Below are 23,236 nucleotides of genomic sequence, written 5' to 3' on the forward strand. Positions count from 1 at the left end.
TCCAACTAAACAAATCTCATGGGTTCATTTAGTTAAGCACTCAACAAAAGGAGCCTATTTGAGCAAAACAATTATTTCATAATGACTTCGAACTATGTATGTTTATTGGAACAAGAGTTTTAGACTGTTTGTATTAGGAGGATAAATACTTAATAGATGCACATAAATATATTGTAACGTCATTATATATTTGCTAAATTATTACTTTTAATAGCAATAGTCTAAAGTCTTATTTAAAAAATATGGATATTTTTATCTGATATAAACATTTTCATTCATTCATTTAAAGACGAAGAGAAAAAATAATAATAAGCACTTCACAGAAATGTTGGCCATTTTTGAGATTCGAACCCAGGACCATCCATTTTATAGGTACTGTTAAGTACTGCTACTTAGCCGATCATCAAGGTTCGTGTTGCGAAAATGCAACGTCATATCCATATGTTATTCTAATTAGGTATTCTGCATTGATTGCACTAATTGTTAAAAACAACATCTAACATTTCGTAATTTCGAAACAGATGTAAATTGTTATAGGATACTTGCGTTAGCATAGTATTGGCATAAATATAGGGTTGCCGCCGGCACGTATTTGGTGATTTATGATTATTGGTGATATGATAAAGTAACATTATCATAACCGGGATAAACACCTTAATCTCTTTATTCACTGTTTTGGATGTTTCATCAGCGCAAAACATACGTTTTAAAACCAATGTTTTCTTGTTAGGTGTTTAACTTATTCTAAGTACACTAAAATAATATGTTTGAATATTGGCTTTTAAACCAAATTGAGAATAATTACAAAAATAATTTAGTAGTATAAATTACTTTAGCAACATGTTATCTTGCCGCTATGGAGTGATTTCTTGAATAAGATTACCTACACCTAAGATACCACTATCACTTAATCACTTAATAAGTGTGCCTCGATTTTGCATTTTAAACACCGTAGTATATTAAGCTAGTCATACAAATGGCTTACATGCATTTATTACGAGTACTAGTAAAATGAGGACTGTGACACCCCTGATTCGTTTAGTAAAATCATCAATAAATTGCTATTAATAAACCATCATTCTAATTGTTTATTCCTTTGCTACTTTGCTCTTTACAGTGCACATTACGTACTCATACGTCTTATAAATAATAAGTTCGAACCACCGTCATTTCTACATATAACATGTAAGTAAGTGTTGTATTTTGTCTTTTTATAAATTATAATACTAGTTGCTCATGTGCAAGGTTTAAAATGATTTTTTTAATTTACTTTTAGGTCGGACTCCGAGTTTGAAACTATTGTACCCCTAAATAACAAGACTGGAGGTGCGAAAGCGAAAAAACCGGTGCAGAAAAGAAAGTCCGATGCTGCTAATAGGTAAAAAGATATGACACCTGCACGTACCTACTTACATATTGTATGCGTTGCATACGTAAATTGTTTTTGATTATTACGTTTTATTTTACCTACTTACATTATGAATTTAAATTTACAAATTGTTAAAATATTTTCAGGTCCGATTCAGAACGAGAGTGGGAAGAAATTGACGCGGGGACCAAGAAGGTGAAGAAGCCTCGCCAGGCGAAATCTCCTAGGTATGTTACACATTTAAAATATGCATCTATTCGATTATTATAATTGTGACACCCACCTATGTTGTAATCTGAAAAATATTTTTTGTTGCCTTGTTTTGCATTACTTATATTTTATTGTATTATTTACAGGACTACTAGTGGAGCGTCTAAGAAAAAGACTGCCAGCAACCCCTTCGACGTCTTCGAGCTATTTCCTGATGACGAGGCATTTGCGAAAAATTGCCCTACACCAGACCAGCTACGCTCGTCTATAACTCAACGCGTGGCTGATGGATTGACTCGGCGTGCTGCTGATCTTGAGGGGGAGTTTTTCTTGGAGCTGCGAGTATACAACACCGCCGATATACGCAGTGAGTTAGCGGAGCATAAGTGGAAAAAGGCCCTTCTGGCAGTTAAAGCGCAAATAAATAACGATACTCCTCAGTGGGAATATCTACAAAAACTCACAAAGCATTTAAGAACTCTTTTTGACGATGCTGAAGTTACATTTTTTCACAACAAAAAAGGTTAAAAATTCAGCATTGTCAAAAATAATTTTTAAGTGTATATTTTGAACTGTATTCGGATACCACACATATACATATAGGTACTTACTTTAGTTAGATAAATACTTATTTTACTGTTTTATACGCGAATTTAGTTAGGTGGAACTAAAATGCCTTTTTGCTCTGCCTGTTCAATCCAAGTTCTGAAAAATAAATGGGTTGGTCATTTGAGAAGTACTAAACACAAAAATAATTCTTTAGTGGCAGTAACTGATGGCGTAATTGAGATTTCGTCTGCCTTTCAGGGTCGTATATCATCTTATAGAGTTTTCGGATCTGAAGAGCTAGAATTTGCTATACCTGAACAGTTTTTAGATAATTTAACGTCGAAACTAGAAAATATTATTGTGATACCCAGGTGCTCAAGTGGGTTTATTGGTAGCATATGGTAATTAATTAATACCAATCTGAATGCTTTAACTATTATTTATTGTAATAAATTGATACACAACAGCTTCACGTTAGTATATCTATCCCAAGAGAGGGAGGGGGGGACGGAGCAGGCGTTTAGTTACCACAACTCTCCCCCCAGCACATTTATAAAAAGAACAGAGTACTTAACCTTACCCTAATTATTACTTATAGCTAACATTTGATTAACATGGCGTTTTATGGTTCTCCCCTCCACCTGTACCATATATGTAACCCCTGGTGTCAGACACTCCTTGACCTCCCCCGCAATCCACTTTCGTTTTTTATCTCTATAATCTCTAACCATGACTTTCATTCCCACGTCAAACGTCACTTTTCGCTTTCCCCTACTGAACTCTACCAATTTTTCATTATTTATTTGCAATCTCGCACTTACAGGCTGTGGTCTAAGCAAGGAAAATCTAGTTCTTAACTCCCGCTGATACATTAGTTTCGAGGGGCTGACACCAGTTGCTCTATTTACACTTGTCCGATAATCGAATAAAAATAAGTTTATAGCTTCCTCTAGTGACTTTCCACTGGCTATTATTTTTTTTACATGGCTTTTAAAAGTCTGTACAAAACGTTCCGCGGCTCCATTCGTGGCTGGATAATAAGGTGGGGTGTAACTTATTTTGATATTTTTAGTTTTACAATAATCTTTAAATTCAGTACTTGTCCACGTTGTTCCATTATCCACCACCAAATGGAGCGGGTAACCATACCTGGAAAATAGTGTTTTAAAGACTTTCAATGTATTAGTGGCCGTTATATTAGACATTAAGTATGCTTCTGGCCACTTTGAAAAGCTATCTATTACCACTAGGAACATCTTACCACAGAAAGGTCCAAGAAAATCCGCATGTAAACGCTCCCAGACTGTATGGGCCTGTGGCCAGGGCGTTAAAGGTACCTTTTCGGGGGCCTTCCTGTTCTCTAAACAAATCATGCATGCATTTGTTATATCTGTGATATCCTTATCTATTGTTTTCCACCAAAAGTATGACCTAGCAATTTGTTTCATTCTATTTATTCCAAAATGGCTTGCATGTAACTCATTCATAACTAAATTCTGCAGGCTTTTTGGAATGATTACCCGTGTGCCCCACAGTAGGCAGCCCTGATCAATACTTAGTTCATTTTGTTTCTCATAAAAAGATTTTAATTCTTCATTTAACATTGTTTTATCAGGCCAACCATCAGTACAATATCTCATTACAGTTGATAGGGTAGTACATTTTTTTGTTTCTTGTTCCACCATTTTCCAATTTACAGTTTCAAAATTTGATAATGACAAGAATTTTAACACACTTATTTCACTACTATCTAATACTGGGTGACTAAAAGTACTATCGTCTGGTGTAGGATTGCGAGATAAGTAATCTGCTGGGTTACAATCAGTTTTTATGTGATGGATAGTGTAGTTAAACCCTGACAAGAATATAGCCCAGTGCTGTAGCCTTCGACATGCCATTTTTGGTATACCCTTTTTTGGGCCAAATATAGTAACTAGTGCAGCATTATCTGTTTGTAGTTCGAATGTTCGACCAAATAAATATTCATAAAATTTTGTTATTCCAAAGATTATTGAAAATGCCTCTTTCTCTATGGTTGGGTACTTTATTTGGGCATCTGTCAACTTTTTACTTGCATAGGCTACTGGTTTCACTACACCATCCTCAGATCTCACTGAAAGGACAGCGGCCACCCCACAGTCTGAGGCGTCGCAGCTTAAAATTACTGGCAAGTCATTGCTGTAATGAGATAAAGTGACTGTTTTTGTTAAAGCTTCCTTTATTTTTAAGAAAGCCTTCTCACATTCAGGGGTCCAAATAAATTTTTCATTCTTTAGACAATTATACAAAGGTTGTAGTATTGTGGCCATATTCTTCAAAAATCGATTATAATAATTTACTTTTCCTAAAAAAGAACGTAACATTTTTATGTTTTCAGGTTGGGGTGCTTTTAATAAGGGTTCAATATTTTCTTTAATCACGCGGATCCCTTCACCTGACACATGATATCCAAATACTGTTAGATGGTCTTCAAAAAACTTGCACTTTGATATTTTTAATTTCAGCTCTGCCTCTGTGAAACGTTCCAATACAGATTTTAGTCTTGAATTTATTTCTTCTATTGTTTTTCCTGCAATGAAAACATTATCTATATATACTTTCACACCTTCCAGTCCCGACAACAACTGAACAATTAGGCGCTGGAACGAGCCTGGCCCAGTACTGACACCATAGGGCAGATATAAATATTTATATATACCCTTTTCAGTCACTATTGTAGTTAGTTCTTGTGAGTCTGTATCCAGTGGTGCTTGGAGGTAGGCTTCTTTCAGATCGAGCTCACAAAAACAACTATTTCCTTCAAAATTTGACAGTATGTCATTTATTGTCGGGAGAGGAAAATGGTCTATTTCTAGGTTAGGGTTCAAAGTTATTTTGTAGTCTCCACAGAGGCGTACTGAACCATCACCCTTCATTACTGGTACCACTGGTGTACCCCATTCGCTAAACTCCACTGGAGCAATACGGCCATTTTCTAACAGTCTATTTATTTCTGTTTCAACCTTTGATTTTAATGCAAAGGGCACATTCCTAGCAGGCAAAAATTTGGGCTTGGCATTTGGTTTTAATTTTAGTGTTATATTTGCCTTTTTAAAATTACCCCAGCCTGGTTCAAATACAATAGGAAAATCTTTTTTAATTTTGTCTACATAGGTCTGTCTATTTGAAGCAGTAGTACATATGTTAATATGTTGCTTTAGTTTTAATGGCCATAAATGTAATTTTTTTAACCAATCCTTTCCTATTACCCTAGGACACCCATCTTCTACCACTACAAGGGACATGTCCTCAAATTTTGATTCATTAAATATAACATTCAAATTTTTTAATAATCCAATTGGCCTTGAAATGGACTGGTCAAAATTCATCATAGTCAGTTTAGAGTTTTCTATGTTGATCTGCGAGAAAAATTTATTTCTGTCACTTTTATTTATTGTGGTGATGTCTGAACCTGTGTCCACTTCAAACTCAAATGGAATCCCTTCAATTTTAAGCTTTAAAAACATAGATGGTATTTTTTTAAATAACTTACATCCCAAATTAAGTGTCTGATACATGTCATCTAGTTCATTATTTTCACAAACATCTTCCTCTTTTTCTTCAGAGCAAACTACAGTTTTTAGGCTTGGTTTCTTTTGAGGGCATAGCCTATAAATATGTCCCTTCCTGCCACATTCCGAACAGTACTTGAAACGCAAGGTACACTGATCCTTCCAATGGCCTGTCTTGCCGCAACACAGGCACTTTGACTGTTGTTGTTGTTGTTGTCGGTTTTTTTGAGGCTGTTGGCTTGCCTTCCTACGATCCATTGAGAGCTTGAACACATCCACTGGCTTAGCTGATAGTTTAAAAGCCATCTCTGCTGTCTCCGCAACTGCTGTTAACTTTGCCAGAGACGCATCAGCCATCTTCAAAACTTCATACCTAATTGTTTCATTGTGGACGCCGTTCAACAATCTTTCCTTCAAGTGTTCGTCTACATCCGTAAAATCACAGTCTTTAGCCAATTTGCGAACAGCTAGCAGGTATTCTTTTATTGTTTCTCCTTCTTCTTGCTTCCTGTCCATGAACCTCGCTCTATGCACTGCTAGATTTATCTTGGGGTGGTAAAATTCTTGCAGTTTTTTACATAATTCCTCGTATGTGATATTAATTGGTAGTTTTGGGGCACATAACCCTGACAAAATGTCATAAACATTACTTGTTAATTTTGTTATCAAGAGAGGAACCTTTTTGTCTTCCGAAATATCGTGTAATAACATATAACAATTCAGTTGTTCTTCGTAACTTCTCCAATTTCCACCACTAAAGTTTTCCAAACTCGTAATAGGAAGCGTTGCCTGGTGTGACATGGTGTGACCCGTGTGGCGTGTTTTCACGTATTCTCGGAGCAACTTACGCAATTCGTCGATATTTGGATTTGGGTTTGTTTGTAATCCCAATTCTTGTACAAGTTTCGACAATGTATCCTTGGTTAATTCCTGCAACCACGCTGTTTGGCCACTTGCGATCTTGCTTTTAAATTCTTCTAGTGACATTATCAATTGTAAATTTCTTCATCGATTTTCAGTTTTATCCAAAATCATGATCAATCATAAATCAATGGCGTATACCGTGTCTGTTTTACCGACAGAGTCGTGACACTGACACGGCGTTTTGATATTGCTTGAATGTTTGCTCTGCTTTACCGACTGGGTTCCTTTACTGTACTGTGTACTGTCAACCCGCTGTGTTGACTTTGACGTTTATGGATTGAGATGTTGATAACCTCTATTTGTGCAATGTTAACAATACATACAGTTTTACGTAGATTCGTAACCGCCTCGTCGCCAGTGTGATACCCAGGTGCTCAAGTGGGTTTATTGGTAGCATATGGTAATTAATTAATACCAATCTGAATGCTTTAACTATTATTTATTGTAATAAATTGATACACAACAGCTTCACGTTAGTATATCTATCCCAAGAGAGGGAGGGGGGGACGGAGCAGGCGTTTAGTTACCACAATTATAAAACAGTGTTTGATAAAGCACGTGTGTTTAAAAATCAATTTCGAGTATTTTGGAAACTTTCTTTTATTTAAGAACAACCGGCAGGAAACAAAGTCGTTTACGACAAAAAACTTCACAGTACATCAAAACTATACATTTTCTGAGTTATACCAAAAAGTTATAAACGACATAAAAAATAACATTGAAAATTTTGAGCAGCGCGATAGTGGATGGACTTTCTTATCTAATTTATATTTAGAGGTTAATGTTAACAAATACCAGCCTCTGAAAGGATCTTCTTACATAGATTTACCTAAGTCTATTAAAAACAAGAAAGCTTGTATTAACATACAGAATAAAGATGAATATTGTTTTCTGTGGAGTATTGTTGCTGCGCTTTATCCCTCAAAAAATCACAAAGAGCGTACGGCCTCATACCCCTACTTTAAGAGGCCGGTTCGATGGGTAAAAATTCAGTATCTGTCAAATTACCCCATTTACACACACTAACGCACGTCACACTCACCAACATACTTTTCGCACACTACCGCAATTTATTGGAAGAGGTCAGTGACCCTCATAGAGGAACTTAAGACAGGTCTATAGTTTTACTGAAGATCAGTTGTAATGTAACGTTACAATCCCATCAAAAACATTAATGTGAAATGTGAGCCAAGTTCAATATTATATAAGTATGCCTTGGTTGTTGACAATGTTGACGTAAACGACAAAATCATTGAGATCTAAAGGGTGCCAAGTTCAATGGCCAGTCCTCAATTTTTTTTATAACAATTGATAACATAAAATATAATTTCTTATGCATTCATTCGTTAACACACACACACAAAATAAACGTTACAAATAAGAAGACGTAAACAAGAAGACGATGCTACGAAATGGTCTAATCTTCCGATCAGACCATCCGGTGAAACAATCACGATAGGTCACAAAAATTATAGAAAACATACATTATAGAAAATTACAGAAGCATATAGATTATAGAAGCAAGTTACATTATATAAAAAAAAAACACAAATTATACTAGTACTACAGGCTTTTTAACCTAAAACTGGTATTAAAAATATTACCACTTGTATCGTACCATCATATCGGGTCAGACACCGCTTGGCTGAACTTTAAACCGGCTATTGCAACCAGCACGGGAAGCATGGTCGCGCGATAGACGATAAAATATCAGGCCGTCACTATTAGTAAGTGCGATAGGGACGGCCAGATGTTTTTATCATTTATCGCGCGACCATGCTTCCCGTGCTGCGCCACAGTGTAATGCTACGCTACGTGCATTAACGTGACAAACAAAACAAGTCGAAAGAACTGCAAATCACGCCTGTATCCCATAAAGGGGTAGGCAGAGCACATGAACTACTCAAATTTCAGTGCCACTCTGCTCAAATTTCAGTGCTACTCAAATTTCAGTGCCAAGGCAAAAAGGGGTTGAAAGACAACGAAAATTGTGACATTTCAGTGACAGGTTGCCAGCCTCTCGCCTACGCCACAATTTAACCCGTATCCCACAGTCGACTTCTACAACACACACGGGAAGAAAGGAGGTGGTGAAATTCTTGCAAAACTAAAATGGATTTTTATCAAATTACACACAAAATTATACATTTAACTACATAGGAGCAGCATAGCTACATAGGGCAGTTGGTAGTGACCCTGCCTGCTGCGCCGCGGTCCCGGTTTCGAATCCCGGTAAGGGCATTTATTTGTGTGATGAACACAGATATTTGTTCCTGAGTCATGGATGTTTTCTATGTATATAAGTATTTATATATTATATATATCGTTGTCTGAGTACCCACAACACAAGCCTTGTTGAGCTTACCGTTGGCTTCAGTCAATCTGTGTATTAAGAATGTCCTATAATATTTATGTATATTTATATTTATTTTATTTATATTGTATTTATAGGAAGAATCATTAAGGGCGAGAATTACAAGAAGAGCTAAGATAATGCGAATGAAACTAAGTGACAAGTAGAAATATAAGTAGGTAATCTACAGGCAACTTGTGTCATGTATACAGGTTTCCTGGTTAAGTTGGTGGCTGTGCAAGTATTCTATAAGCTTTGTTTTGAAAGTGTGAATACTTTGCAGATTCCTCAAGGGCGGCGGAATGTTATTCCAACACTTCGAACTTTGGTATTTATAACTTCCTCAGAAAGCTGCCGAAGCGTGGCGTGGCGTCAGCAAATGGATTCAACATTGACGGCGGTCGCGAAGCTTAATACAAGATAACTTATTAAAAAGATATGCAGGCGATTTATACTTCAAGACTCCGAAGAGTAGACAAGCCAAATGAAGCTTACGACGATGCAGCATTTTGAGTAAATTATGCTGATTAAGGAAGGGAGTCACGTGGGCTCTCGATGGAATATTGAAACAGTAGCGCGCACATGCATTTTCCAAATGACATCTATTGAGTATGAAACCAATTACTAGGGCTAAAAAATATGATTTTCCATATGTATTCGCAGTGCGCACTGATGACTATGCCGCAAGTTGGTATGCGATTGGAAGATATAACTAAAACATAGGTATGCGACCCGATATGGACCCGTTACAGGCACAAAGTATAAGTAAAATGTCCTAATAGAACCAGTTAAGTGAAAAAGTTTTTTTAGTAGAACTAAAGTTATAAAAAAATATCAGATTGTTTCCTTTATATTCACCTAATGTTATATATACACATAATAATTATGTATGTCGCAAATATCAATATAAGAGCCAAATTTAAGACGTTTATGTGAAATAGTTTTTGAGTTGTGAGGGCGCCCAAAGAGGCTCCAAATGGTTCGTGTAATATTACACACGAATCACACGATGCTGTCTGCCAGTTCGGTTACTTGAACTTGGCTTGACACGCTGCCGCGTGTTTAGACTGCGAACAGTGTCAATCTAGTGTTACCATATCACACGAATTCACTCCGATTATTTTTCAAAATTTATTTGTGCAAACACCATATAAAATCAAAATGTATTCTGTCCAACAAGTCTGTCAGTAAATAAGAACAAAGAAAACTATATGCGTCCTTTTCTTTAGGGTGCTAGAGAAAAGGATACCTATAGTTTTCTTTGTTCTTATTTACTGACAGACTTGTTGGCCAGAATACATTTTAACAGACTTGTTTGACAGAGTATAACTCTGGTCTAAAAAAAAAGTGCTTCGTTTATTCTAATTATAAAGCCTATTCCGCATGAATTAAAATAATAATTTTCGAAATTTAGTTAAAGTTGTCTGAATCTAAGGTTACGTGCATCGTGTGCAAACACCATTTAAAAAATATATTGAACATAAGAAAAATGTAATACACTTATTTAATGCATTACTTTTTTAATGCATGTCTGTCAAAGCAGAGATATATGATATAAAATAATTACTCGAACAGAAAATCTAAACAATTAAACATCAATTAAAAAAAAAAATCAAACGAAAGCATTTATTACTACTTGACAGAACAATTTTGTGATAAGAGAATGGCAGAACAATTAATAAAATCGCCATTTACGTAAATAATCGTTTATAGAATATAATTATAATGATTAATTCTGTTAGTTTTTTCATACGCCACACTGAATGTCTCTTCGCGGAAGAAAATGTGTCACGCATACACTGACACACTAAATAGTGTGACCAGTATAATGAAAAAAAAAGTCCAACGAGTTAAAATTAATTTTAAAACTTTTTCATTTTAATAAAGTTTAGAAGACAAAAAAATACCTAAATTGCTTATAATTCTATCAAAATAACATATATTTTTTAATTTCTCAACAATAATAAGTCGTAAACAACAAAAAAAGACAATTTTAAATCGAGACTCTTTCACACGTCACAATATTTATTTACCTTATTACTTTTGAACACATTCATAGCACTGGCAATCTTTTTGTATCCGTATATGACTTCTAGTGTCAAAAACAAATGTCATTGGAGCAAATTTGGCGACACGTCTGCTCTGAACGAGCTCGATCGAGCGTCTGAGTCCATAGAATCTGTTCGCAGTTTTGACGTTTGTATGGAAAACTTACGAAAGTTTATATTCAACATTGATTTTATTCGTTCTCTTTGTGAGGAAAAATATGAAAAGGTAATAATTCTGTAGTCCAGTTATGTAGCTTATAGAATAACATTATTTTAAAACTAAAAGACGGTCGTACATATTCAAATTTATCAAGATGCCGACAGCAGCCAACCGCATTTTAGTTACAATTTTAAGTAAGTATATATCTAAAATTGGAAGTGTTTCCTGATTTATATTACACACTATTTTGCATACACATACTTAAAGTTTATAATTATTAAGAAAGCCTTTTGTTTGCCTAAAAAGTTTTCGAAGTAATTGCCATTTGATTCGAAGTATTTTCAGACAGAAATTGATTTCGTTTAACTTCCATTTACTGTATTTTAGTAGCATAATAATACACATGTAAACTACTGAATTTTTAGTTTAGGATATAAATAATGCGACGACATCAATTCTAGCAGTCTAAAGCATACAGAATTGAGCTGAGCTCACTCAGACGTGACCACTATTTGCGGGTTTTCTTAAACGAGCGTCAGGAAAACACTCATAATTAATTCAGGGAGTAACTTTTCCTTGATGTCAACTACTGATTTTGTAGATAAGAAGACGCGCTATTTAAAACAAGTACTGTTCTTATCAATAAGTATATACTGAGACTAAAACCAGACGTAGAAAACTACCAATTTTGCGATTTTCTACTTTTTGACATTGACGGACTCTTAAAGACGTGTTGAATATTGATGGTCTCAGTTTTCCCATAACTTTCTCTGATATTGGTATGTTTGAGCATAAAAATGTGGGTTTAAGTATTAATGTGTATTCTTTAATGGATAATCGTACAGTGGCAGGACCTATTTATAGATCTCAATATAAAAGGAGTAAGAAAATTAATTTACTTTTAATAGAGAAAGGAAATAAATCGCACTACGTTTTAATAAATAATTTGTCTCGATTGGTTCGTTCCCAAATAACTAAACATCATGGTAAACTTTACTTTTGTGAAGATTGCCTCTTATTTTTTCCTTCCCTAGACAAGTTTGAAAGTCACTCCTGTAGTGGAATCGCCACTGTACTCCCGGAAAGAGGTACATATCTACAATTTAAACATTATGAACGTCACTATAATGTTCCTTTTGTAGTTTATTGTGACTTTGAAACAATTCTTAGGCCATTTCAATCATGTGAGCCTGAAAAGGAACCTCAGGGAAGTTTCACTGTAAATAAACAAATGCATATACCCGCAGCTTTTGCCTATAACATAGTCTGCTCTTATGATCAACGCTTAAATAGATTTATTCAATACAGAGGACCCGACTGTGTTTCTAAATTTTTAAAATATTTATACAGACATGTTGAAGATATTTATAAAATATTGCGTGAAGAAGTGCCTATGATTTTCACAGAAACAAATGCTTTAGCCCACAAAAATGCTCAGACATGCCACATTTGCCTGACTGCTTTATTTGGCGACAAAGTAAGAGATCACTGCCACTTAACTGGTGTTTATCGTGGGGCCGCTCATCAATACTGTAACTTACGTTATAGTGTTCCCAAATTTATTCCTGTTTTCTTTCATAACTTAGCAGGATATGATGCGCACTTGTTTATAAAGGAGTTATGCGAGGATGTAGGTTCAAAGGTGCAAATAATTGCGAAGAACAAGGAAAACTATATATCCTTCAGTAAGTTTTTAAAGATGCCTGACGATCAGTATGTGCGGATACGATTTGTAGATTCGTTTAAATTCCTAGATACAAGTTTAGAAAAATTAGCGAAGGGACTTGCTAAGGCAGACTTTTCTCACTTACGATTGTTTTTTCCTGATGAAATCAAATTTGACTTATTGACTAGAAAAGGTGTTTATCCTTATGACTATATAACATGTTGGGGCACGTTTGCCGAGACTGAATTACCTTCGCAGGATTTATTTTATAACTCGTTAACTTCGGAGAACATAAGTGATGAGGATTATGTGCATGCGCAAACTGTATGGAATACATTTAATATAAAAAATCTTGGTCAATATACGGATCTTTACCTTCAGACCGACGTTTTACTTTTATCAGACATCTTTGAAAATTTTCGGCGAAATTGTATGGTTAGTTATCGACTAGATCCTGCGTTCTATTTAACCTCCCTAGTCTTTCATTCGATGCAATGTTACTAATGACTGGTATTAAATTAGAGCTAATATCAGACCTAGAAATCATTCGCTTTATTCAAAAAGGGATTCGAGGAGGGATTTGTATGTGTTCAACTAGACATTCCATTGCAAATAATCAGTATATGAAAACCTACGATAACAAATCACCTGATTCGTTTCTCATATACATAGATTGTAATAATTTGTACGGGTATGCAATGTCACAACCGCTGCCTGTGTCAGATTTTCGTTTTTTGGATGACTTTGAAATTTCACACCTAGATATTACATCGGTTTCAGACGACGCGGAATTTGGGTATATACTTGAGGTTGACTTGCTATATCCGCAATATTTACATCATGATCACAACGACTATCCTTTTTGCGCAGAAAAGTTTGTTCCTCCGGGAGGAAAAATACAAAATTAATTCCAAATTTGTTCGATAAATATGAGTACGTAATTCATTACGAGCATCTAAAAACATGCCTCAAAAACGGTTTGGTTATTAAGAAAATACATCGTGTACTCACTTTTAAACAAAATTCTTTTTTAAAGAAATACATAGACTTAAATACAGAGTTGCGGAAAAATGCGAAAACCCAATTTCAACAGGACCTATTTAAACTAATGAACAATTCGATATTCGGAAAAACTCTTGAGGATTGTGAACGACGCGTTGACGTAAAACTGGTCAACCAGTGGTATGACGAACGAAACAGCACTAAAAAGGTTACTTGTGGCGGTACTTTAATAGCAAGACCCAATTTTCATAGCGCCACAGTGCTCACTGACAACTTGGTAGCCATTCAAATGAAGCCAGAAAGAGTTGTATTGGATAAACCCATTTACATAGGATTCTCGGTATTAGAACTATCCAAAAACCATATGTACAAATTTCACTACTCGGTAATAAAACCCCACTATAGTGATCGCGTTCGCCTCTGTTATTCTGATACTGACAGTTTCATTTATGAAATTAAAACTAGAGACTTTTACCAAGACTTAAGAACACATTTCTTAGATTTCTTTGATACGAGTAATTACAGTCCTTTAAATGATTTCCAGATTCCTTTGCGTAATAAAAAGATTCCGGGACTATTCAAAGATGAGCTAGAAGGATCACTTATAACAGAGTTTGTAGGATTGCGGTCTAAGCTGTATTGTATAACTAGTACACACCCGAAAAAGGGCTTTGTAAAAAAAGCAAAAGGTACTAAGGCTGGTGCCATCAAAGATTTGACACTGGAAAATTACAAAGACGTACTTTTAAACGATAAAATCATTCGAAAAAAGAATATTTTGTTTAAAACTATCAAACATGACATCTTCACTCAAACGGTCAACAAAGTTGCTTTATGTAATAAAGATGATAAACGAATTATTTTATCAGACAAAGTTTCAACTATGGCATGGGGTAATAGTTCTTTTTTGTAGATCCGAAACAAATAATGGAAAAGTTGTAACTAAAAGTAAGTGCTGAATATTATATGTTGTAGCGAATTTCAATGTACTATTTCAATTGTATTTACCGTGAAAGTGTTTCAAACTGTTATTAAACTTAGTTAACACAGTTAATCATGAAAAAAATTACACTTTATTTTAGCAGGATGAGGGATATCCACTTATACTCTGCTAACTCACTGCATTGGAAAATAAATATATATATATAATAACGCACGTCTGTATTTTATGCTTTTATTTTGTATACTTATCTAATAAACGTATAAAAAATATGTGTTCAGTTTATTTCTTCTTATACACTCCCATACTTTCCATTTTTACAGGGTGTAACCAAAATACTGATCAACCGTTTAAGAATGTATTCAATATAGTACCTATTGTACAAATAATTATGTTATTTTTAAGTAGCTTTAACAATGTTTCCCAATGAAAATAATGTAAAAAGATGAATACATTCTTAAAAGGATGACAATTATTTTTGTTATAAGTTTCCTACTCAAAAGCCTGAGTGCTGTAGATTCATTTTTCTTTAAGGAAGTACAGAGCTATACCTATCTTATAGTAAATAATAGTTGCAAGTGCGCTCTGTGAGTAACTTTCACTCAGTGTTATAAATTATAATTAAATACATCAATTTCTTACTAATGATAATGAGTAAGTATACAAAGGTGTTAATTTTGCTCATCACATGTGACTCTCTTCTTTTGAGCTGTTTGATAAATCAATTAACGCCGACAAGTAACAAGAAGCTTATCTACCTAACCTGTATATATTGCATAGCTGAATAGAGTCTAATTTCTTGGCGCGTGCATGCCTACGCTGGCAAAAGCAGGTCAACAACATTATTGGAAAACTGCAATACTGACATTCTCTATATTGTTATAATGTTCGCATGTTCGCATTTATGAATTTGATACAATAAGAAGTGGTCGTTCAAGTAATAAGTTCAAGTAAGTAATTATTTTATTTTTATTATATACTTTTAGTAAATATTATGTGATAATTTGAATACATTATTATTATTTATTTATTTAAACTTTATTTTACAAAAGAAAAACTTAAAATTACAAGAGGTAGATTTAATGCTTAATAGTAAGGCTTTATTAAAGGTAATACTTATTGTGTTACAGTTTCAACATGTGCGAACATTGTGACCCCGAGGATCCTTTTACCCATGCTCAAGAGTGGAACACCCAGACATTTGAAGACGCATATCCAGAACTTGCCAACAAGCATGACGTGACCATTACAGCACCATCAATAGAAACACCCAACAAAAAGAAAATAAAAACTAAACAGCGTGCTCCAAAACGTAAATTAAAATCATCCACTACTTTTGTGAAATGTAGAAAATCCGTTGCTGAGGGACCCCGTCTGATACAAATAAAAATCATCGGCTTACGTAACGGGCAGGAAAGCCAGGCAGAGAGTGATGATGAAGAAAATATGATCTTTAGTGCTCAATATATAGCCAGCGAACCAGTGGACAATGTTGTGGATTCGGCATACAGTTTAATAAATCAAATCTCTAAATCAATGTTACAAGAAAATTTCTGAGTTTATTGTTAAGGTTAAAAATGTATGTGTGCGTAAAATAAAAAAATAAAAAATGGGTCTTTCATTACAGACTTTTATTTATTATCATTAAAACATAATACAGTGCTTATTTCTAAAATAGTAAACATCGTTATAAATCTTGTGCAGACACAATAGTATCAAAATACCACTTTTTAATACATATAACATTTTTTAAAGCACATTTTTCATCATGATGCAGGCAGTTATATACACTAGACTTATTACAATATTTTTCATGCAAATGTAGAAAATTAGGACAATCTTGTTCACCTAAATCTATTACAGCACAATTAGCACACAAATCTTTAACCCACTTAATTTTTTCCGCTCCTTTTACATAAATGTTCTTGTTATTTAAATGGTTCACAATCATTCTTTTAAATTCTCTGTGATCGACAAATCCTTCCCTCCATAAAATCCCGTGGTTTTTTTCTAACCATATTACTCTTTTTCTTTCTTGCTGAGATAAATGAGAAAACGTGTAGGGTGGCTTTATTAAAAAGACTTGCGTGTATTCTTTAGTACTAAGTGCGAATTCCTTTATTATAAAATCGTTATTTAATGATTTAAATCCTTGAACATCCACGAATAAGCTTTTAGTGCTCATGATATTTTCCTTGTTATATTGCTAAGAGGTCTATACTCTATAATGCTATCATTCAAAATAAGACAATACGCAGATGTTTGATCGGGTATATCCTCACTGCACTCTATTTCAACTCTGATGTCAACAACACCCGATTTTAAAGTGTCACTTTGTCTTGAACAATCCACGAAAAACAATGGTGCTATTTCTTTGAAATCGTAAGGATTTAACAAGGGTGCCTGACTACGATTATAGTAGGACTGTTGGAATTTAGAATATTGCTCGTATAATATAGCATACTTCTCATCGGAAAAACTAACATTCAAATTTTCATAAGGATAATATATAGAATTCAAGAAAACTTTAACCTCTCTCAAGTTACAATGATCGAAATGTGTTATATCTTTGTCGGACGCATTTTTCCTACCAGTTTTCAAACCAACTATAACATACCGAGGTTTTTCGATTTGAGATGAAGTTTTAATAGCCCAAGAGTGCTTGGAAGTTTTTGGCAGCAGTGGATATTCGAAGAGGTCCCAGTTTCTGAACGCAATTTGTATTGCACGATCTTTTTCCACATATTTAAGAAGATTCAGTCTTTCCCGATCGGAAACCTTAATATGAGGCATACGCCATACCACTTTTGATAAAGTAACATTGTCTATATATTCATTTGGGTTCAATTTAACGCTATTCAAGTTAGTGTTAGAGCGTAAAAGTATAAGTTCATGTTTGCAATTAATAATAATTTTGTTGTAGTCTTCAGCAAAGCCCAAAATTTTGTTTAATGGTATAGAAGCAGAAAATAAACCTTGGGTAACTTTAGTACCTTTTATGTCCCACCCCACGACTTTGCCATTCTCGCTTCATGTTCACTCATGGATAAAAGAGATTTCATTGTTGTTGTGATTCCTGCATTTTTTATTTTGTCTATTTCAATTCCATTCAGTTCGTATCGAATGTCTTGAAAGAAATGGAGGACAGGGTTATTGGTAAACAGGACGCTCGACACGGGTTGTTTTGTTTCTCTGTTCATCACTGTAATAGTACCTTCTATGTATAATGTGCTAGCTGAAGGCAACACGTACATATCTTGCTGATTGATGGGTATGCGAATTTCATCGTTCAAATTAAAACTTGTAACGTAAGGTTTGTACGAGTGGTATTCATAACTTTCGATTGAGTTATCATAGCTAAAGGAGTTTGCTAAGTCCAGAATGCTCATTTTAGTAAACCGATTGATCTGAGAAACAAAATATTTTCACTAGTGAGCCTGCTTTTCGGTCTTCTTTTCTTGATAGCACCAAGGGTACTGCCTGATTTATCACGGTTCACTGCTGTTTTATTGAAATCAATCATTTTTTCTCAGGTGTAAATATATTTGAATCTCTTCTCCGCGTAAATTTATCAATTGGTTGTTGGTATCTAGTAGTCTTATTTTAAGAGAACTTAAAGTATTTTGAGTGACGGGAAAATAAATAACGTTTTTAGGCGTCTCTATTATTCTATACCCTGGAGGCACATTAGGTACAAATTCATGAACTATATGGCTCGGTTTTCCGTTGATAAATGATCCACTAATGATATCACATTCGATTCGAACTATAGTCGTCGATAGAATGGACACTGGAAATGGAGATTCCATTAATATATTCGCAGGAACAGTTTCATTACCGAAACCTAGTAGTTTACCTATGGAGTTATCGCCACCAAAATGTATGCTCTTAGAGCAAAAAATAGATGTTTTTAGAGTATTATTATTACACAAAAGTTTAAAAGAACAGCCTTGAACATGTGTTTTTAAATAATCGTTTAAATCCTGGAGTTCATAAGAGCCTTCTGGTATCTCCAATACTTCACCCTCACCGTAGTAAAATTTGCAATTTCGACTATCTATGTTAGGTATTGAATTAAACGTAGATAAATACAGTAGACCACATTCGTATTCACCGTCCAATTGAAGTTCAGGCGAATAATTTGTTGTAAGACTAGAGGAGGTTCCCGTTATGGATAAAGTGAAAGACATCGTGTAAATGACATTTTTTTTATTAGTGTTAACAATTTAAACGCCTCTGCCAAAATTGTTTTAAATATTTTAAGCATAAATGACCACAATTTACAGTATTAAATTGTTGGAACTGCCTATAATTATATGAAATATCAAATCTTTTCAAATATATTATCAACTCTAATGGCGGTTTAATATCGCCGAAGCTATTATAATATTCACAATATTTTTTATCCTTTGCATAGGCTACCCAGTGAGTTCCTTGGTTTTTTGATTCGTCTAAGTTAATTATCGCGCATTCTCTACGCTTAGGAAGTTTGGGTAAGCGGTCTCTCATAAACACTCCTCTAAAATAAGGTATACCCGTTGAATTGTTGATAATATCGACATTTGTGAGAGCTCGACTGGGTAACCTACCATTTAGTTTTTTGAGGTTTTTAAGCATAGTCCTTTGCCATTTCTGTACGGTTTTATATGTAATCCTTTGCCCAACGCTATGGATTCCATCATTTTGTTGTGACGTTCAGATTCCGCTAGTTTATTTCTTGCCGCTTTATAGTCTCCTACAGCTTTAGCTATTCCTGCCGCGCCGCCTGCCAGAGAACCCAGAGCCGATAATCCCGCGAATATAGGAATCAACGGTAATATGCCTCCAGTTTTTGGAATAGGTATTATACGAGGTATCCGCATACGACTTGTGTTAGGAAATATTTTCTTCGCAGCTGTATAAGCACTGCTTATGATATTTCCATTCTTTTTTTCTTTAATTCGCTACGTATTTTTGTAACTAAGTGCTTAAATGACTTAACACCTGCCCCTGTCTTAATTTTTGATTTCATAACTTTACTAACCAGCCATGACGCCAGTTTTTCTCCTTTCCCAGCGTTTTTTGCATTCATACGTCGCTTAGCCATTTTATAAAGTTCTAAATCAGCCTTATGTCGATCCTCTATACGTGAATATTTGTCGTAAGCAATATCGTGCTGCATACAAGCTGAATCTAACCCGTTGATACCTTTATCACCCCGTCTTAAGCGTTCTTGTAATTTAGTTCCAGGGCCGCAATAATTGTACCCAGGTATGTGTAGTTCAAATGGAAGATTATTAATGGCACTATTTAAAAGTCCTCTTCCTTTCATAGTCAGTTAACTAGTGATAAAGTAACATTCGCATCAGTATTATAAATAGATTTACCTCTATACAACAGCACTGCGCTCAATCCAACTATTTTCGCTTGTACTAAGACCCAACCACTTAACGTATAGCTTGTTGCCTTTTCTTTTCATTATTTTCTCTATAAGATAAACATTAGGATACTTTGTTTTTTGCAGCTCTTGTTCATAAAAGGTGCCTAATATTGAATTTTTCGTTGATCCTCTAAGTAATATGTAACGGGTATAGTATTCTTAACTTGTTTTATTGTAAATAATTCTGTAGACCAATTAGGCGTATAACCTTTATGAAAAGCGCCTTTGTACTTGCTTATACGTACGCAATCCCCTACACTGAATTTGTTGGCCCTTGTTTGTAGGTATGAGCGAGGTTTGTTTAGTATAGATTTTATTTCAGACTCTTTATGGAAATCAACATCTATCGGTCTACACCTTATTGTGCGATGAAATGTATGATTATATGAATTCACAATATCATGTAAAGGTTTTCCAAACCATTTGTAATTGCCAACAAAACTAAAATATTTATACAGTTTGCCTTTTAAAGTTTTTATAACCCTTTCTACAATTGATGCTTTTTTAACTGAATAGGTTGAATAATGGTTTATCTGCAAGGATTCCAAATAATTTTGAAATTCAGTATTGTAAAATTCTTTCCCCAAATCTGTCTGTAGATGTTTAGGTTTGCGTTTTGCAGTGTCAATTAGTTGCCTAAAAGCGTCTTTGGTCTCAAATTTGGTCTTAGATTTTATCGGAATTCCCCATATGTATTTTGAAAATGTATCAATGACAACCAAAACGTACTTATAACCCTTATTAATATTATGAAATTTTTGTAAATCCAGTAAATCTGCTTGCCACAAATCATCTATGCCTTTTAGTACAACTGAACGCCGCGCAAAATTTTTGCGAGCAGACCTATGAATTTCATTTACTATTTGGTTCTTTTCCATTACTGAGTCTGCTCAAAATACCCTCAGTTTCCTTTTTTGTATAAAAGTTCAAGTTCAACTGGCGCTGCAAGCTATGAATTTGTGAATTTATAGTTTCAAGCAAAGAATCCAATTCACTTTTTTTGTAAGTGCCACTAAAGAGTTGATCAACATATTGTTTGTTTACACCATCAGTAGACAGCACAGGTGTATTAACACCTTTCAGTCGAGACGATTGTAAATCAAAATCGCCATTATCAGCGCGAATTAGTGCCCTTTCGCCAAATTCCGAAAATTCTAATACTCGTAAGCGTTTATGTACATGGTGTCCAAATTTATCAATGTTCATTTTGCTATGTATCATGCTTTATTAAAAGATTAAGATTGACTGCGGATCTAAAGTATCGTTAGGTCATTATATATCTTTCAATATATCTGATTCTTTCAATTCTTCAATTATAGATATTATTTCGTTATCTAACCCTGTATTACCAGCATCCCGGGATGCAATAAGTAGCTTTAATCTTTCAACTAACTCATTTGGATCATCCCAATAAACGTATGAAATATTATTGGTTACCTTTTTCATAGTTGGGAGCCCTTGTCCCTGGACATTACTCCCATTACTTTTTAAACGTTCTTTAGTATATTTAAACATAGGCCTTATGATTTGTAAATATTTTCTACCTTTGTTGCTTTTTATAGGTTTATTTGGATTAAAGTCACGCCTGTGTGCATTCGTTTCTAATAGCAGTAACTTATAATTAAGTTTATCTTCTTCAGTTATAACTTCAAGTTCAGGCACTTTTGTAAATAATAATTCCTTCAAACCCGGGGTTAAATTGTAAGTTTTTCCGCTAATTACTATACTGTTATTATCAAGCGCTACCACATGCGATCCGAGCATAATTTTACCACGTTCTTTGTGTACGCCAAAAGGGATATTCTCCAAATTATACGAAATGTTACCATCACTATTATCATCTCCGGGAGAATCTATCGAATCAGAAGTCTTAAAAGAGAACTCATCAGCTGATTCCTCGCTATTAATACTGTCATCTAAAGAGGCGTTGCTTCCATCATAAACGTCTCTACTTTTAGAGATCGTAGAATTCACACCAACGGTGTGAGTAGTACTTTCCTTATCACTGGCCTCAGGGCTGAATTTCAATCGCTTAATTGAGTTTTTCCAGTCTGTATCATCAGTCTTAAATTCGTCGCTAAGGTAATTATTTTCATTATTAAAGTTACTTTTTTTATTACTTTTAACCATCTCATTGAGAGGTTCTGTTATTGGTTTTAAAACTGACTCTAATGTCATTTCATTGGCCGTTTTGATGTTACGAATTAACTTAACTTTTCTCTTTACAGCCTCAGCTGACTGAAGCAGCTTCTCTTTTAAATTCTTCTCTTCGTTCATTACGATGCAACCTCGTTGGAATTATATGAAGAAATGGCGGTGTAATGTAATTGCGGCATTCTAAATACATTCATCTAAAATAATAAATGTATCAAAACCCGATCTATAGCATCCTGAATTCTTCGCACAATCCTTATTTATTACTAAGTAGTTGTGCGGTTGGTTCCATACAGTGGCACACATATCTCTAAACTGGTTCCATCGCATATCAGTTCCAACGTGTTCATCATAAATATGTCGTAAATTAATTTCGTCTTGTTTAAACAAAATAATCAGATTTGCATTATCTCTTATTAACTGTTTAGGTATTTTGCTGTAGGTTTGATTCAAGTAAAAACTATTAATGTTTTTGTGTCGTCCCATCGCAAAGTAATCCCTTATATTATTTTGATTTTCACATGCAACGTCATCAAATATGAATACAGAGTCATTAGCTGCATCCTGAGGACTCACGACTTCATCATTTTCGCGATATTTGAAATAATTTACTGAGGGAACCAATGACAACACTTTTTCTAGATAGTTGTATAAAGGTTGATAAAGAGTTTTTGAATACACATACACATTTTGAAAACGAATTCCTTGTTCATGTAAAAGAAGACCTATCATTAGATTGGTCTTTCCACAATTAGATGGTCCACAAATGACGCAACGGATTGAATTCGGTAAAAGTTTTCCATGATAAGAATTCTGTTTTGAACAGTTTGAAGCTAGTATGTCAAACCGAAGGGTTTGAGGTTGCTTAACAAACTTCATAGTAAATACTCG

The 23,236-nt window shown here is 34.5% G+C and overlaps 1 protein-coding gene across 2 annotated transcripts; it reads left to right on the forward strand.

Annotated features, from left to right (window-relative positions):
* Positions 1-964: 964 nt before the first annotated feature.
* LOC125235747 lies at positions 965-16,523 on the forward strand. 2 transcript variants are annotated; one of them, XM_048142331.1, is made up of 5 exons: positions 965-1,185; positions 1,277-1,378; positions 1,516-1,596; positions 1,726-1,946; positions 15,903-16,523. In XM_048142331.1, coding segments are annotated over exons 1-5 (519 nt in total). In that variant the 5' UTR covers positions 965-1,183; the 3' UTR covers positions 16,016-16,523. The 2 variants fall into 2 exon arrangements, with proteins under 2 accessions (XP_047998288.1, XP_047998287.1); XM_048142330.1 differs by lacking the exon at positions 15,903-16,523 and having other exon boundaries at positions 968-1,185; positions 1,726-2,487.
* The last annotated feature ends 6,713 nt before the right edge of the window (positions 16,524-23,236 follow it).

The sequence above is a fragment of the Leguminivora glycinivorella genome, chromosome 18, assembly GCF_023078275.1.
Source record: "Leguminivora glycinivorella isolate SPB_JAAS2020 chromosome 18, LegGlyc_1.1, whole genome shotgun sequence".
Classification (NCBI taxonomy): domain Eukaryota; kingdom Metazoa; phylum Arthropoda; class Insecta; order Lepidoptera; family Tortricidae; genus Leguminivora; species Leguminivora glycinivorella.